The 18,188-nt window shown below is 50.8% G+C and overlaps 1 protein-coding gene across 4 annotated transcripts in view; it reads right to left on the reverse strand.

Annotated features, from left to right (window-relative positions):
• The window catches only part of USH1C (USH1 protein network component harmonin), a 50,377-nt gene that overhangs the window by 27,378 nt on the left and 4,811 nt on the right, over nt 1–18,188 (reverse strand). For all 4 annotated transcript variants that reach the window (XM_010370143.2, XM_030917819.1, XM_030917820.1 and 1 more), the window contains exons 2-13: nt 11,920–11,987; nt 10,068–10,211; nt 9,798–9,936; nt 5,797–5,905; nt 5,680–5,704; nt 5,417–5,474; nt 5,011–5,105; nt 3,131–3,215; nt 2,091–2,150; nt 1,883–1,939; nt 1,452–1,594; nt 46–111 (exon numbers count right to left, since the gene is read on the reverse strand). In XM_010370143.2, coding sequence (XP_010368445.1) covers nt 46–111; nt 1,452–1,594; nt 1,883–1,939; nt 2,091–2,150; nt 3,131–3,215; nt 5,011–5,105; nt 5,417–5,474; nt 5,680–5,704; nt 5,797–5,905; nt 9,798–9,936; nt 10,068–10,211; nt 11,920–11,987 — 1,049 coding nt within the window. The remainder of the gene's footprint in view (nt 1–45; nt 112–1,451; nt 1,595–1,882; nt 1,940–2,090; nt 2,151–3,130; nt 3,216–5,010; nt 5,106–5,416; nt 5,475–5,679; nt 5,705–5,796; nt 5,906–9,797; nt 9,937–10,067; nt 10,212–11,919; nt 11,988–18,188) is intronic.

An 18,188-nucleotide genomic window follows, 5' to 3' on the forward strand; every position in this document is an offset into this window, starting at 1 on the left:
ATACTAATGTTCATGCACAGACACGCGTGGGGCCGAGGTACTCACTGTTCCATCTCCTTCCGGTATCTCTCATTTTCCTCTGCTGCCTTCTGGGCAATTTCTTTTCTCCTTCTGAAACACAAATGCAGACTGGCATGTTTGGCCCTATGCAAGAGAAATGAACTCTTCCTTACTGTGAATTCTTGATTTGAGAAAAGTTCGAAATGATTTTTCTCCAGGCTTCCTTCCTAGGAGGCCTGGACCAGCTTTGGTTTTGGGGGACATTATCTGCACGGCCCTGTGCTCTTGTATGGTTTTGTCTGGCATGGCTGAGCAGAGATGCTGGGCTGTGGGAGCAGGGAAGCAGATACACATGAAGGCCACACTTCATGCACCCTCCTCCAAATACTTAGGTAAGGTGACCGATGACAGGCGGGGCCTAGACTGACCCCAGGAGCTAAGCAGGGGCTCCTAGCCAGGTGGAATACTCCCAGCTAACTCTGTGATGGGGGAGATGGGGACAGCCTTTCCTCTTTCCTTTTCGAAATACATTGATTGATTGAGACAAAGTCTCACTTTGCACCCAGGAGTTCAGTGGTGCAATCTCGGCTCACTGCAACCTCTGCCTCCCAGGTTCAAGTGATTCTCGTGCCTCAGCCTCCCGAGAAGCTGGGATTACAGTCGCATGCCACCATATCCAGCTAATATTTTTGTATTTTTAGTAGAGACATGATTTCACCATGTTGGCCAGGCTGGTCTCGAACTCCTGACCTCAAATGATCCACCGGCCTTGACCTCCTAAAGTGCTGGGATTACAGGGTGTGAGCCACCACGTCTAGCCATGAAATACTTTTAAATGCCTAGAATGTATTTGGGTTTGGATCTTGACAGCAGTTTTTGATTTACAAATTGCTCATCCCATTTATTCTCTTAGGTCATGATTTCAATCGTCCTGGACAGGGACGAGCTTTATCACTATAGGCAGGGCAGCCCTGTGGGGACTTGCCAGATTGCCTCGGGGTGATCCCAGCTTGGCCACGTGTGACTTTGGACACAAGTGGCTTCACCTCTCTGAGTGTCAGTCTCCACACCTGTAAAATGGGGTTAATACTCTCTACTTCTACCTCCCAGGGCTATTGTGGGAATTAAGAAACATAAACAAGGCCTTAATACAACGCCAGCCTTATAGAGGTACTTGACAAATGTTAGCTAGTAGCTAATCCTAGCTAGCTAGAGCCTACTGCTAGTAGGATGCTTATTTTCCACATTCTTGGAATCTTGGAAGTCAGGGGTCTCTGCTCAGCAAGGAGGAAGGGGCCAAGGATGGATACACTGACCTACCACCAAACTCATCTGGTCTGAGGACTGGCCACCAGGGAGGAGGAGGAAATTAGCTGGGGACACAGCAGGCAGGAAACAAGCTAGGTGGGGTTGTATGGTGGGGCAGGGCATCCAGGGCTGGCTGCACTCACTGCCGTTCCATCTCCTGCTGCTCCTGGAGGATCTTGTTGGACTCCATCGCCAGCCGCTTCTGCATGAGAAGCTCCTGCCGCTGCAGCTCACGCTGCCGCGCCTCTGCCAGCCGCTCCCGGTCTGTCATGAACAGCTCCCGGCCCTTGTGGGAGAAAAGAAGCCCCTTGCTCAGCCCCTGGGGACCCTGGGGATCCCCTGCCACACCCCTGGGGGCCGAGATGCAGGTGGTCTTCTCAGCAACATCGGGCACAGTGGCTCCCGCAATCCCTGACCCAAACTTCTTGCTGGGCAGAAGTCCTCTCCCTCCCTCTGCTCTGTCAGAGCTTCAGGGAAGGAGACCTGCCACCCTGGGAGTGTGTGGCAGAGATCAAAGGTCAGAGGGGCTGGGGATGAGGGTCAAGGGGCTCCCACCAGCTCATTCTGGACTTACAGCTCCAGCTACGATGGAGATGGTCAGGCTGCGGCTACTCTTCAGCACGTTCACAGCCTGTGGGGACAGAAGGACAGTGGGTCGAGGCTTGACAGACTAGAGCAGTCCAGGCAGAGAGCACAGAAGGCCCCAGGCTTCAGGGTGGTGGGGGTGAGAAGTGGGGTGTGGAGATGACAAGGGCCAGCAGGTGAAGACCCCCACATCTCACCTCCTTGTGGTCCAGGTTAGAGAAGTCGATGCCATTGACTTCGACAATCTGGTCCCCTGTCTGGTGGGGAAGTGGAAAAAGATTAGCGTGTTTACGCTATCTGTACACTCGCTCATCTGCAGGACGGGCTCCTCCAGGGGCTCTGGGTCAGATGCTGGGTCTTCAAGTGGCTGTATCTCAGCTCCTCCTGATGAATGGAGCAGTTGGAAAGCCCTGGTGGAGCTCTGGGAGGGCTTAAAGCTGACCCTGGCACTCCCCTACTTCATAACTACCTTATCAACTATCAGATATTATACCATTACATGTTCTTTTCTTGGCTAAATTTGCTGACATTTGCTTTAGAAATCACAGTTTGTAGATGCGGAAACTTTTGAGCTTCTCATTTAGCAGAGGCGGTGTTGAATCGTCATAACAGAATAGCTAACATTCACTGATCACTTACAGTGTGCTTGGCACAGTTCTAGTATACGTATTAATTACTTTAACCCACACAATAACCTTGGAAGAAAGGCTTTTTTATCCCCATCTTATAGGTAAGGAAACTGAAGCACAGAGACATGAAGTAACTTGTCCAAAGAAGAGGTTAAGGGTTCCTGCTTTGGGATGAGACCACCTAGGTTTGAATTCCAGCCCTACCATGCTAGGTACACGATTTCAGAAAAATCATATACTTTCTCTGGGTCTCAGTTTCCTCACATGTAAAGTGGGGATAATGGTGGCACTTAATCCTCAGCGTTCTTGTGAAGTGTAAAGGGCATGGAACAAGGTCCGATGCAAGTGGACCCTGAAGGTCCGCCCTTTGACTACCATTATGACATTCCCAAGCTCACGACCAACAACTATCAGAGCTATGGAAGGCTGCAGAAGGGTCAAATGTCCCCACTCTGTGAAGCCTTCTCTGCAGGGTGAGTAGGGCTCCTCCTGATCAGTGACCGCTGAAAGAGGGCCATGTGGAAAGGCACCTGCCCCTGTCACCGTGAGATCACAGTCTGACCCAGTTTCCAGTGGGCCCCCACTGGGGCTGGCCCCGCGTCACTCACCTCCAATCCCACCTCAGCAGACAGGGAGCCAGGTTTCACATGGCTGATGAAGATGCCAGGCTTCTGGATGGGGCCGCTGGAAATGCTGCGGGAGGTGGGAAATGTGTGCTTAGGATACAGGTCATTCATGAACTCAGGACTGAAGGCCCTCGGCTGCCTACCTCTTCAGCCTCTGTCTCCCTCTCCAGCCTGATTTCTACTGCTACCCTGGGCAACGGCCACAGAAAACTCCTTGTAATTCTTCCCACCCAATCTCTCACCTAATATACCTCATATGTTGTTTCTTTTTTCTTTCTAGCACTTTCCTGTCCATTCCTTAAGAACCAAATGCTATCCCTTATATAAGATTTTCAGCAGATCCTCTTTTTTTAAAAATTTATTTTTTAGAGACAGAGTCTTGCTCTGTCACCCAGGTTGGAGTGCAGTGGTGTGATCATAGCTCTCCACAGCCTCCAGCTCCTGGGCTCAAGCAGTCCTCCCACCTCAACCTCTTGACTAGCTGCGACTACAGGTGCGCACCACCATGCCTGGCTCAGATCCCTTATTCTATCCCAAGACTAAGCTATTTTCTCAGTTCTCAGTGCTCCTATGACAATTAAGGCAGGGATGGCACATGTGCTGTTATTATTCCCTCCTAGATTGGTGGCAGAAATCACTCATTGATCACAGCACTCTTTCCCACAAGCCTGGATATAGCTTTAGAATAGCTTTAGAATCCTTTTCAAAGCAGCACTCCAGGGAGCTCCTACTAATTGATTAGAGATGGCACCTATTTGCCATCTCGGACACAGAATGTAGTTCCATTTAAGTCCCTGTCACCCTGTATTATAACTGTTTATGTGGTTGGCTTCTAGATTAGGCTCTTGTCTCCCAGAAGGGAGGGACTTTTTATCACTTATGCTTGGCACAAAACATGGAATAAATGTGAATGAAAGGAAAGAACAGGAATAACTCAAATAATAACCACTAATATTTACCAACTGCTTACTATTTAGCAGGTACTAAGCTTGGTACTTTACTTTCTCCACAATCACCCTGTGATGTGGGAATTCTTATTAATTTATAGAGGGAGAAACTGAGGCTCCAAGTGGTTAAGTAACTGGCCTAAGGTTCCAGAGCTCTTAAGTGGGAAAGCAAGGCTGGAATTGGGATCTGAGTAACGGTGGAACCTGCAGGCTTGAGCCCCGTGTGGCCCAGTGTCTGTTTGGAATTCCCTGTCTGCCTCTTAAGGAAGCCGACAAGGTAATAAGTGATAAGAGAACTGTGACAGAAATGACCAGCTGAACAGGCTCCTTTTGCAGTGACTCAAGGACCTACAAGGTAACATGGTTCTGCCCCTAGGCCTCAATTTCTTCATCCATAAATTGGGATCTATTAGAGATGCCCCTCTGGCCCTACAGGCCTGTCGTGAAGTTCAGAGGGGAAATCAGGCACCAAGAAGTGTCATCACCAAGGCTGGGCGCGGTGCTTCATGCCTCTAATCCCAGCCCTTTGGGAGGCTGAGGTGGGAGGATCACTTGAGCCCAGGAATTTGAGACCAGCCTTGGCAACATAACAAAACTCCATCTCTACAAAAAAAGTAAAAGTTAGCTGGGTGTCGTGGTGTGTTTCTGTAGACCCAGCTACTCGGAGGTTGAGGTGGGAGGATTGCTTGAGCTGGGGAGGTCGAGGCTACAGTGAGCTATGATCACGCCATTGCACTCCAGCCCAGGTGACAGAGCCAGACCCTGTCTCTAACAAAAAAATACCATCACCCATGGACAAGTCACATCCCTGGTGAACAAGGTTTCCTCAGAAGCAGCAGTGAGGAAGGGGAGGGCAATAGGGGTCTGCTGGGGTGCACCGGCCACGAATGACCCCAGGGCATGCCCACCACCCACCTGCAGCCAAGGCCCCGGGAGCCCACCAGGCTGATGAAGACCTTCTTCTCCTTGTTTTCCCGATTTCCGGGGGAGCCCAGGCTGCCTCGCCCCCCCTGAAAGGGAGATAGAAGCAGAATCTCTGAGTGTCCACATGCGTGCAAGCGACCTCTTGAGCTCGTGGGATCTGCAGGGCGAGCACTGCTGAACTCACACCAGCCAGATCATCATTCTGTCCCTGGGGATGTGTCTGCACCAGCCTGGCCTGGCTGAGGGCCACTGCCCCACAGCAGTGTGCTGGCTGCCCTGGGAGCCTGTGTGAAGTCCCTGAGAGTGCATCTCTAGAGCAAGCCCTCCCTTTAGGACTGGCCATCCATCCTTGAAGATGACCCCACCCAAACCCCATCACAGGAGGTCTGGCCCTTACCCCAGATTCTGACACAAACTGATCCACATACTGCCACTTGAGGGGCTCATCAGGAGAGCTGATGGGAAGGGAAAATAGATGGAAGGGTGGTTAGCGAGAGACATTTGAGGAACCAGGCCCCAAATCCAGATCCACCATGTCTAGAGCCTCCAGCCTCCACTGGCCCAGGAGCAGGGCTGGCATGGTGACAGCTGGACCCCAGGGCTATACCAGGACCCTGGGCCCACAAGGAAGAGTCGGCCTGCAGAGGAGGGGCCTCTCACCTCTTCACGGGGATCAGGCCAATGTCTGTGGGAGAAAGGCACAGGGGTTAGGACAGCTCCTCCACCCTCCCTCCCTCCTACCGTCATGGAGCCCTGCCCTGCTCTGGTCTCACTCACGTCTCACTTTGATGGACACAGTTTTCTTGGTTCGGATGAGGTTGATGACCTCCTCATGGGTACAGGAGGAGATGGAATATCCATTGATCCGGACGATCTCGTCCCCTACCTTGACCACAGAGAGAGGCAGGGAGCACTGGGTGGAAGGAGCATCAGGCAGTGGGGCAGACTCACCACCAGATGCTCTCAGACTGCTATCCGGAAAAGGGAAGGGTGGCCATGCCATCCCCTGGAATAAGCCTTGATCTCAATCAACCCACCCTCCATCAGCCTGGGGGATCCCAGGTTCAGGTGGCATGTCCAAGCAGTCTTGCTGCCCCATTTTACAGATGGAGAAACCAAGACAGGGGTGAGGGGCACAGCAGGCATGCAGCAGAGCTGGGAGAAGATCTCAGCACTCTCTGCACCCTCACCCTGGTGCCCCTTTCACTCCATTGGGGTACCATCAGATTCTGGATTCTATGCAAAGGGTGACCTTTCACTCAGCTTTAAGCTATTCTTACCGGGACTTTGTCCCAACCCGCCCCTAGGAAGTTGGCTCCCTATTTCTGCTAATTGCTACAACACTGTAACTGAGTCAGGGTGGGGACCTTCTGTGACTCCTGACCCAAGCTCACATCACCGACACACACACACACATGATTTTTTTTCCCCCACCATATGGAAACTTGATGGACATTTTAACTCTGCCGTGGCCCTGACCTCTGAATTCCTATTTTGGGAGCAAGCAAAGAACAGTGGATGAGCACAGGGCTTTGGCATCAGATGTGCTGGGTTCAAATCCCTTCTTTTATTATTATTAGCTATGTGACCTTAAGCAAGTCTCTTGAACTCTCTGAACCTGTTTTCCTCGTCTGTAAAATGAGGAATACCAAGGTCGCTGTGAGAATTAAGTGAACTTGTGTATGTAAAGCCAGCTAGTGCCTGGCACACAGTAAGCACTCAATACATGAGTGTTATTGCTATCATGAGTTAGTCCTGATCCCTGAATACTCAGCTCAGATCTCTCTTCTCAGGGCTTAGGCCACAGCGGATTATGAGATAGGGACTCGGCCCTGGGCAGCCAGCCCTGGATACAGAGCCGTGGTGAGGTTGCCCCCTGCTGGACACTGCCAGCTCCTCCAGGCACCCTGGCCCTGGGGATCAATTCTGGAGCTCCTCATTTAATAACCACAGAGCAGGAGGGACTCTCAGATGTCAGCTGAAACTGAGGCCCAAGGAAGTGAGGTTTTGTCCAAGGTCACACAGCCAGTAGCTGCAAAACAGAGACTGGCTCCTGGAGAGGTTCCTGTCTGAGGCCAGTGCAGGTCAGCTGGGGGCTTAACTCAAAACACACATGCTCACCCTTTGGAGACTTGCTGGCATACGTGAGGGACGCAAGCTGGACTCCCTGTGGACCGAGGTAGGTAGGGGCTGGGTGGACATACAGCCTCCGAGGGGTCCTCTAGGATCACTCCTGCCTTCTACAGCACTCCCACAGAGTCACTTTCTCACTATTCCAAGGAACGCTTCCTTCCCACTCTGGGACACAGATCCCAGTCTTCTCAGGGACCTGACAGGAGTGGCCAAGGGCTCAAAATGGCACCAGAGTGGGGGCATACTAAAGAACCCTCTAGGTTTCTGGGAACATCTAATTCAAGGACAGTGGCCAGACTAACTCCTTCCATCTATTTTTCACGACAACCCTGCAGGTCAGGAATTTGTATCTCTGTTAATCGATGAGAAAACGGAGACTCAGAGAGGTAAAGTGACTTGCTCAAGGTTACCCCACTAGTAAACAGTGTCGTGGGGTTTGAAGTCAGGTCTCCCTGATAGACAAGTGGTGTTTCCTGGGTGTCTGGAAGCAGAAAAGAAGGGCACCCGGCCAAGCCTGGCTGCAATTCCCTGCATCCTGCCCTCTCTGGATCCTTGCCACCTGTCAGAGCCCTCAAGTCTGACACAAAGGCAGGCATTACACTGTCCATGTTATGACAGGGACAACCAAGGCACACAGAATAATTTTCTAGGCCTGGAATATACAGCAAGTTGTATGGTACAGGCTGCCTTGTGCAAGGCAGAGGACGTAGGTTAAGTTAGGATATTCTTGAAAAACAAAAAACAAAAAACAAAAAACCCCTCAAGTATCTCCAGCAGGGGATAAGGGCAGAGGGGTGGATCCCCAGGACTAGGTCCTGTGGGAGCGTCCAAGTCCACCACTGGGGACCCAGCCTCACAGGTCAAATCAGCACAGGTCTTTAGCCCAGCCAGGCTGTATCTGAACCTGCCCTCTCCTGCCTTCCAGCATCTTCTCCCAGCTGCCCTCAGGCAAGAGATCTCCCCAGAAACATGAACCCCAGACAGGTCAATGGATGCAGCCGTTTTTCCCCAAGCTCCTCTGAGTGAAGTTCCCTGTTTTATTCCTAAAGGGAATTTGCCCAGAACCTCAGTCGGAATGATTCCCACACGGCCCCTGGCTCAGGTTGCAGGATCAACTTTCCTTCCCTTCTCGCCCTATGTGAAACCCTGTAAAGGGCCCTTTGTGCAAGGGCCACGATGATACAACGATCTGAGGGACAGCGGCACAAAGGAGAGATAAACCCGTCGGCTAGAGAAAGGGCCGATAATTCATAAGCCTGAGAAAGAGCCAGGAAGGTAAAACTCTAGGTCTCATTAAAATACCCCAACGCCCCCAGTCATCGAGGCAGCATTGAGAACTGCTTGTCCTAGGAGAGCTCGCCTGGAAAAAAGGTGGCCTCAGCTGACGCCAAGAGAGGAGCTCATTATGTGTTTTCTCTGGCTGGGTTTCTGAGCTGGAAAATGTGCCGCAGAGGAAAGAAATAATGAAGGGGCTGAAATTTCAGACACCACCAGTGAGCCGTGAGACAGGGATTTAGAACAAAGCAGTGTCTGTCAGCTCCCTGTTTCCACCCTCTACGCCCCAGTGTCTTGTACCATTAGCCTTTGAGCCCCTTGAAGCCCCAGCTTGCCAGCCCGGATTGGAGTGTTGATAACAAACCCGCTGGAAGCTCTTGGTGATGGTGGGAGGGCCTCCTTTATCTCAACACACAAAAACAGGGCCCTGGGCCCTGGGCTCAGGTAGGAGTGAGACCTGGAGGTCTGCCCATCTCTGCTCAGGCCCTGAGGTGTGGGGAGAGGCACCTGGGTTGCTGAAGGGAGATTTCTGGGCTTGGCCGTCAGGAGACCCAGTTTCTAATCCTGGCTTTGCCACTTACTGGTCTCTCAGCCTCTATTAATAATTCTGTAAAATGGGGATGATCCATTCAATGCATATAGCAAGGACTGCTTGTGAGAATGTGACTTGGCACATTCCAGGCGTTTCTTAAATCTCCCTCTGTCTGTTCACTTACCAGACTCACAGCATTTGTGTGCCAGGCCCTGCTATAAGCACTTTCTACTATTAATTCATTTACTCATACAACCTGACAAGGTAGACAGTACTATCAGCAACTCACTTTATAGATGAGGAAATTGAGGTACAGGGTTAAGTCATTCCACCAAGTCACACAGCCTAATGAAGAGAAAAGCCAGAATTGAACCCGACTAATTCTGCTTCAGAGTCTGTGCTCTTTGGCATCACACTGCACCAGGCTTTCTTTCCCCCTGCTGGTAAAAGGCCACATGTCCAAAACTTCATGTGCTGGCGTCACTATGTTCCTCTCTTGGGGAGTAGGGGAGGTGGGGGGAAGTGCAGCGGCAGCAGTTGGAAGGAGGCAGCAGTTGGAAGGAGGCAGCAGTTGGAAGGAGGCAGCAGTTGGAAGGAGGCAGCAGTTGGAAGGAGGCAGCAGCCAGGTTCCCAGCTTCACTCAAGAAAACAGGCAATTGCCTGCAGCCTGATTTCTATGAGTCTAAGAACACCCGTCAGGATGCACCAGCGTCTTCCTCACCCAAAGGCTCGGAAAAGTGGGTGACCACATTGTGCCACACCGCCTAGTGGATGAGTGAGGGGGAGGCAGGAAGTCTGAGGCCCTCGCTCCCCCTCCCTCTGGACTCTGCTTGCTCACCTGGAGCCCGACACTGTCTGCCTGACCACCTTTGATGAGGTGGGAGATGAAGAGCCCACAGCCAAACTCCAGGCCACCGCGCACGCTCAAACCGAGGCCTTCGGGGTGCAGACGGTCCAGACGCACCTCCTTCAGCTTCCTGCCACACAGGAGAGGTCGGTGATGGTGCAGCCTGGCTGCCAACACTGCCCCGCCCACTAGCGAGGAACTCTGTCCATCCCAGGGTGACCTCTCCACCCCCTGCCTCCAGCCTGGTGGCTTCCGCTGCACCTGGAGCGCCGGGGGGTCAGCTGATCATATTCCACCTGGTGCTTCAGTGGGATCAGGGGCCGAATGGCATCAAACAGAGGCAGGCGGCTGGGTTCGTTGATGACCAGCTTCAGGTCTCCCACGAGCACGGCCACGTCCATGGTCCTGTGGAGATGCCAGGAATGCCTGGAGCCTTACCCCTGGCCATGACCTCAGGGACCCAGGGATTCCAAGAGGAAGCCATTTCAGCCACTGGGCCCAGGCTTAGGAATGGAGGAGACCACTCCTGAAAAGCCCAGAGACCTTCACACTGGGCCAGTGCCTGAGAAGGCTTTGTTCTCTCATAAAAATGCCCCCAGGAAACCAGCCCGCTAGGGATTGTTGACCCATTTTGCAGATGAAATGAAGCCAGGATTTCAAACTCAGCATGCCTATCTCTGATGTTGGGATCTTTCCAGAGGGGAAAGCTCTGTGTGAGATGCTAAGGACTCCTCACACACTCATCATCTCCACTTGTATCTACTGCTAAGCTCTATCAGTTTCACCTCACCACAGTTCACGTGCCTCCTCCCTCACGCTGTTCAGACCTTCGACTCCAGCTGCCTGCCCACGTACTCACTGTCATCTTGTCTTTTCTCAGTGTAAGGCACTCCCTGGCTTAAAACCCTTCGATGGCTCCTTACTGCCCAGAGGACAAAGTCCACTCTTCTCGGCATGCTCAGGGCCCTCCATGACCTGTCCCGTGGAGCTTCTCCAGCCTTGTGGCTATTTACAATCTCTGTGTCCTCCCAAGTCCTACTCCCCCAGATTACTTATCCCAAGTCACACCCTTGCTTTCATGCCTCCACACTTCGGCTAATGCTGATCCCTCATTCTGGAATGCCCTTCTCTGATATTCCACCTACCCAAATCTTTTTCTTTTATTATTTTTTTGAGACAGGGTCTTGCTGTCTTGCCCAGGCTGGAGTGCAGTGATGCGATCATGGCTCACTGCAGCCTTGACCTCCTGGGTTCAGGTGATCTTCCCACCTCAGCCTCCTAAGTAGCTGGGACTACAGGCATGCACCACCATACCCAGTTAATTTTTTGCATTTTTTTGTAGAGATGGGATTTCACCATGTTGCCCAGGCTGGTCTCTAACTCCTGGGCTCAAGCAGTCCTCCTGCCTCAGCTTCCCAAAGTTCTGGGATTATAGGAATGAGCCACTGTGCCTGGCCTCAAATCTTTCTTATCCTTCAAAGCCTTGCTCAAGCCTTCCTGGTCCTTTCTCTTCCCTCTCAGCTGGAAAGGAAAACTCCTTTCTTCACATTTCTGCTTTTACCTCTACTTAGCAGTTATTTGATATAACTTACATTAGAGTTCTTTGTATTTGTAGTGTATGTTCATCTCCCCTCACCAGACCACAAGTTACTCAAGGAAAGAAAGAGGATCTAATTCATTTCCAGATTCTGCATAGTGCCCAGCAGTGGCAGGAGCTTATAAAGTATACAAAATGAATCAAAAAGCAAGTGGGTGATCAGAGACATCTGATGCAAGGGCTGTGGCCAGCTGGCATTTCTTGTTCTGTCCCAACAATCACACTCTATTGAATCTGTCTGGCTACTAGACAGCCTACTCCATCAGACTATAAGCAACCTGAGAACAGAGACCAATCTGTCTTGCTCACAAGTATACCCCAGCCCCTAGCACAAAGCCAAGTACAAAGTACTTGTGTAAATAGTTGCTGAAATGAGTGAATGCTATGTCCATTTGATTTCCAGGAGCAGTGAGCATCCACCCTCTGAGCTCCTCTGTCTCAGAACAACCCATCCCAGGGCTCCCTGAAGACAGACGAACCCAAGTGGTCCACAGGATCTGGACTTAGCACACTTACTGGTGGTACATTCGCAGCACATCATAGAGATAGTCCTTCTCTGCATCATTTTCAATCAGAAAATCCACCTGGAAAATCCAATAGGAGAATCACAGTTCCAGGCTCAGCACCCTCCATAGCAGACTCCAGGGAGGAGAAGTCATCCCCAGCAGCCTCCCCAGCATCTTCTCAGGGCTGGAGTTGTGAGGAGAGGAGAGAAGCCACAGGCCAGGCTGAGCCTCTGACCCCAATGCATCAGACCTATGCAGAACACCCCAACGTGGCCACAGGAGTACTGCTGCCCCTCCAGATGTGGCCAGGCACCCCTCGTCCTCGGGTGGGGCAATATGTGCACACACGGGGATGCACACACATATGTACATATGTGAATCCCCATGTGACACGACATGCTGCCATGACAGTGCTGCTGCTCACCCCCATGGCTGTGTCATCCGTGGCCAGAAGAAGCCCACTGTCTTACCTGATGGTGGCTGTAGTGCCGGATAAATGCTTTCAGGAAGGATTTGGGCCACTCGCTCAGATAGCACATGCCACCCGCCAGAAGCCCCTTGCCACCGAATTCTTCTGTAACATCAATGCCAGGGGACCTTCACTCTGTCTTGTCCTAACCTTAGCTGGGTTGCCCTGAGTTCTGTCCACTAGTCAGTTTCCTGGCCACTCCTTCCCCCCTCCCCAGGCCCCTGCACAAGCCCTGCAGGGGGAGAGTCAGGTTACATCATTTCAACTTTGTTGACGTCAATGGCTGGGACTCTAAGGTCGGGTTCAGGAGTTGTGTCATTAGCACTTCGATTCCAGTGGGAGGCCCTGAATTCCACTCCCTGAGTTACCTCAGTGTGAATCTCTACCCTGTATCTTTGGGTCTCTCTTCAGCCCAAGAATGGGTAACAGCAAGATGGAAGCTTGAGGGGTCATTGGGTCCCTCTCTCCTCCAGCCTCCGGGCCCAGGGCCTCAGCCCTTCATAGAGAGGCTGCTGCTGGAAGTTGCAAGCTCTCCACTGACTGGTCCTCAGAAGAGGGCCAGAGCAGCGTTACCTCTTTCTGTGAGTATCCCAAGGGTTCTGGAAGACCAGGGCAGTCTGTCTGTCCCACCACAGAGGGGACATGCTGGGCCTAGCCCTTGGGATTTCTGGCCTGAACAGGGGCAACAGAATGCAAATTTCTGGCCTGGATCTGGCAGTACTTCCTTTCCTATAAAATCAGGCTGAGCATTTCATTAAAGGTGAGAATAACTTAGGAGGCTTGACTCACAGCTTGGGTTTCAGTTGCTACAGAAGTTCAGCCCACCTGCTCCAAAAGGGCACCCTTGCTTTCTCCCTAACTCAGTGCAAGGAGTTCCCAGCTAGGGCTAGGCGCGGTGGCTCACGCCTATAATCCCAGCACTTTGGAAGGCGGAGGTAGGTGGATCACCTGAGGTAAAGAGTTTGAGACCAGCCTGGCTAACGTGGTGAAACCCTGTCTCTATTAAAATACAAAAATTAGCTGGGTGTGGTGGTGTGCCCCTGTAATCCTAGCTACTTGGGAGGCCGAGGCAGGAGAATCACTTGAACTCGGGAGGCAGAGGTTGCAGTGAGCCAAGATCGCGCCACTGCACTCCAGCCTGGGTGACAGAGCGAAACTCTGTCTCAAAAAAAAAAAAAAAAAAAAAAAAAAAAAAATGGAGCTCCCAGCTAGTTGACAGGAGATGGAAGCATCTGCTTGAGTGGGTGGTACTAAATCTTAGGGTGGGAGGCTGGCCTCTCGCATGTACCACCTCTGAAAGCCCATCTCTCTACATAGCATGGATTCTCTCACCCACTCTGCTCAGGCCTGTGGGGTGGGGGTGCCTCCCTGAGACAGGCCTGGGCTGCCCACACTGGACTGTCATGGAGGAGTCTGAACACTCCTAGCAGCAAGGACCAGAAATATCTTTATAAATTAAATCATGTCGCTTGCTTGTTCAATAGTTTCTTGTACCCCAAACCAAACCTAAATCCAAACTCCTTACCTTGACTTATCAAAGCCCAATCTCCTTTCCTACCAGTCTTTCTGGCTACAAATGCCTCCTTTCAGTTCTTTCCACAGGCCCAACGCTCTCCAGCCTCAGGGCCTTAGCATGTGCTGTTCCCTCTGCCTGGATTGCTTCCCCCACTTCCCTGCCTGGCTGCCTCCTTTCCAGAGAGGTCTTCCCTGCTCACGTACCCGGACAGAACCCACTCCTGCACCCCGGAGATGTTTCAATTCCATCAAAGATCGATGACGATTTGTAATTTAAGGTTTGTTTTCTCTGTGAATTGTTCTGTCTCCTTTGCTGGATAGAAAAATCCCATGAGGAGAAAGATGAGGTCTATTTTGTTATAAATTCCTCGTGCCTAACACATAGTAAGCACTCAATAAAGAAGTATTGAATGAATTTCTCTGCCTGCCTCCTGGTGTGCCCACATGGTTCAGGTGGGAGGGAGGTAACCATGGGAACAGCAGGGGAAGGGAAATGATGTTGCCCCCATAATTCCCCATGCGGTGGCACCAGGAGCTTTTCATGGGCTTTACTCCATTTGTTTATCACACTGGGGCCAATATTATCACATCAAGTTGCAGTTGAGGAAACTGAGGATCAGAGACGTTAAGTCAACTCACCCAGTGTCCCACAGCTAATAAGCAGAGCTGGGATGTGAACCCAAGTCTGACTCCAAAGCCCATGTTCTTTCTGCTATGCCACGACCATTGATTGTGACTCAGGCCTGGTAGGGGAAAATAACTCCCAAGGTCCCTTTAGACCAAAATTTCAAACCCTTTGCTTTCAAGAACTCCTTTTCTATCTCTAAGCCCCATCTCTCTCCTCTGTACTGTTAAGAAAATACCTTTGGGTTGATCTATAATGAGTGAGAAAATGGGACATCTTGTGAATGACTCTTTGAACCCAAGTGTTCTACTTTCTAAGGGGAGCATAAAAATCCCATCTGCTTTGGCTAGAGTGAGGACACCCTGACCAAAGACTTCTAGCCCGATTCTAACCCCGGGTGATGACACAAGAAAGAAGATGGGAGAGGGAATCTGTTACTGACTGAGGCCTTAGGACTGAAGTTCTCTCTTATCCCTCTTTGCAGAAATGTATCCTACTGTAGCATTAGATTTCAGTAGTGAGGAACTGTCCTCCTTAGACCATGTTTATTGTGCATTAGGTGGAAAATTGAGGTAGAAGAGTAAGGTAACTTGCAATGTTAGGGTCTAGGGTTCTGTTTTTCTCCCTTCCTTGGGGCAAGTACAGATCATTTGGAGACGGTCTTGGTGGAAAGGAGCCTGTCTCTGCAGGTCCCAGGCTCCTGGCCCTTGTCAGCAGCTCTCCAGCACTGACAACTGCTCCCAGAGGTCTCATCCTACCTGTCTCCCGAGACAGCTGCAGAGCTCAGCTCTTCAGCCTCATGTCTACCCACTGTCATTGGTTAGGTCAGTCAAACCCTGTCCTCAGTTCTGCCCTTGCTCACTTCTCCAGGGTCACCTCCACTACATCCCAAGTGGGACTCAGCTGCAGTGGAACAGATCCTTCCCCTGATACACTGAAATCTCCTTGTCCTCACTCAGATCATTCCATCTACCACCATGTCTGACTTGTCCATTTGAACAATTCTCTATAGACCATAATAGCTAACAGGGAAAATAGATCTGGTTTATGTAGAATGCTCTTTACATATGAATCTAAGTGATAAATCATCAAAAACTTGAAAACTAGTTACACAGGAGATCCTGCAAAGGGAGGGATCATTCTCCACCCAGAAATATCTTAGAGAGACTCAGAGAGAACCGCACTGCTTTGTTCTCTGACCACACCTGAATGAAACCACACACTCACACCTCACTCTTCAGGCATTAAAAGGCACCAAGAAAGAAAACTGAGAAAGATGGAAGTTTCTCTAAAGCCTGAACGTGCAGTAACAATACCACCATTACTTAAATTACTTTTTCTTTGTAATCTTCCCTGTGGTCCAAATCAAATTACTTTTCCAATATTAAAAAATTTTACCAACCCGAGGGTCAGCTTTGGGGAGCCCCTGCTCTAGGGTGCTTTGTACCATTCTCCCAGTACCCTGCACTCAGGTACACACAAAGCGCCAGGCACGCAGTAGGTCTCCCACACTCCTTTCTTCCTTCCTTCCAAACATGTTCTTCATTTCCCTGTGGAACCCAGAACCATGTCATGCACACAGGCGCACGGTGCCCAGTGGCGTCTGTTGATGAAACGTGAACTCTATTTGCTCTAGTCTAGAGCCTTTTTTCTGACCTGTTGGCCCAGGCCTGGGTCACCACCTTTCCATTGGTCCTCAGCACATATGTTCTGGGTCTGCCTCCCCTTAGTTCACTTCCAATTCATCACAAAAATGTATGTCCCAGCGATTCCATCTATCCACAATGGATGGCTTCCCTTCTCTCATGTGAACTCTGCCTTCATTTCAGATGAGGCCCAAGTCCCCTCTTCTAGAGTCCAGAGCTTCCCCACCTGCCTCCCAGCCTAAGGCTCTTCCTGTCTGGCTCACTTATCCCAGCCAGCCTCTCCCTACTGACTGTCCACTGCCTGAGGAACTTTACTTGTATTATCTTTAATCTCCTAACAACCCTCTGAGGTGAACGTTATCATCCCCATTTTACAGATGAGGAAATAGAGGCTCAGAGAAGTGACAGAACTGAGACTCCAACCTACGCTGGCTGGCTCCAAAACCTCTGCTTTTTTTCAAACTACCACATGGTATCCATTTACCAAATATAACTCCTTTGTTTTGCACTTGTCCATTACACATTTATTGACCACCTACTATGGGAAAGACACCAGTCTTCTTTCTCCGACTAGATTTAGAAAGCCTTTCCTTTTCTCGGATCCCTCTTGATATTGAGCACAGAAGCCCTAAAGGAGCTCACCATCTACAAATAGCTGTTGGGGATCTCTATTATCATCCCTGCTCCCCCTACCCCTGCCGCAGGCCCTGCCTAGATGAGCATTCGAAGACTGATGTTCCTCTGGCACTGTGCTATCGGTCTGTATGGGAGGAGGGGACAGGGAGCTTCTCCACCCTCACAATCTTTAGGCCGCTTGTCTAGGATATTGGAGGCAAAAGCTGGGTTTGGCCATGTGGTGCCCTCCAGTCTCATCCCCCAGTATTCCCCCATATGGACTGATGCTTCAGGATAGCTGCAGAGGGGAACCATGGGACATTTAATTCACCCAGCCAAACAGGGAGAAAGAGAGTCAGAACAAATTAAATAATGCATGTTGTTCCACTTGATGAAGTCTCCTTGGGCTGTGGTGGGGATTAAATGAGTGAGTAAACATAAAGTATGTATAACAATGCCTGGGACATTTCAAGGTCTCCAAAATGTGTGCTAGATCTTTTCCTTTCATGCCTCCAGCCACCTCTACCTTGCCCTTTGTCCAGGGGTCTCTGTCTGGGCTCCCCTCCCCTCTGGTTTCCTGCTTTGTTCAGCCATCAGGAGGCACAAGCAGGAGATGAGAGGAATGGGGAGACAGGAACTGAGGCTGCTAGTCCCTGGGGGCTGGCTGCTGGGCCACAGCTAGGCAGGTTCCTCTGCCCAAGGCTGCAGTTCCTGTCTGGGCCTCTCAGGCAGTCCTGGTTCTCACCTGTTCTGGTAACCTTCCCTCTCCTGGCCCCTTCAGGTGTGCTGGCCTCCTGCATCTGGCCCCAGGGTGCAACTTGTTGGGTCATTTAATCCTGCCCTTTTCTGCAGAAACTCTTCATAAAGATTTCTTGGCTCCCCCTTGGACGAGCCACCTGCTCCCTGCTGCCACCCTGGTTAACCATTAACAGTGGTGGTACTAGCAGTATTTCTTTTCTGTGGACTCCTCCTCTACCTTTAAGACTCACTTCAAATGTCACCTCTTCTTGGTCAAGTCTTTCTTTAGGCTCCCCCACAAAGCTGGCCACATCTTTCTCTGTGCACACAAACAACTCTTTGTCCCCATGGGACTCACCAAGCTGTGCTGAACTTTCTCCTTTTACTCCCCTGTCTCCCCACAAGCCTGTGTACGGCCCAGACGCAGGCCTGGGTTGTGAGTGTGGTGGTGGAGTCAAAGAACCCCTTCCCCAACTGGGTCTGCACCGCTCTGTGCCTCAGTTTCCTTATCTGTAAAATGGCCACAAACATCTCTTTTTAAAATGGGATTTAATCACTAAGAGAGATTAATAATTTTTTTAGTATTAATTTAATAAGTTAATAATTATGAAGAGTTTAGAACAGTGCCTGGCAAGTAGTAAGTCCTGTGTTTGTTACATAAAACTAAGTGA

The sequence above is a fragment of the Rhinopithecus roxellana genome, chromosome 15, assembly GCF_007565055.1.
Source record: "Rhinopithecus roxellana isolate Shanxi Qingling chromosome 15, ASM756505v1, whole genome shotgun sequence".
Lineage (NCBI taxonomy): Eukaryota > Metazoa > Chordata > Mammalia > Primates > Cercopithecidae > Rhinopithecus > Rhinopithecus roxellana.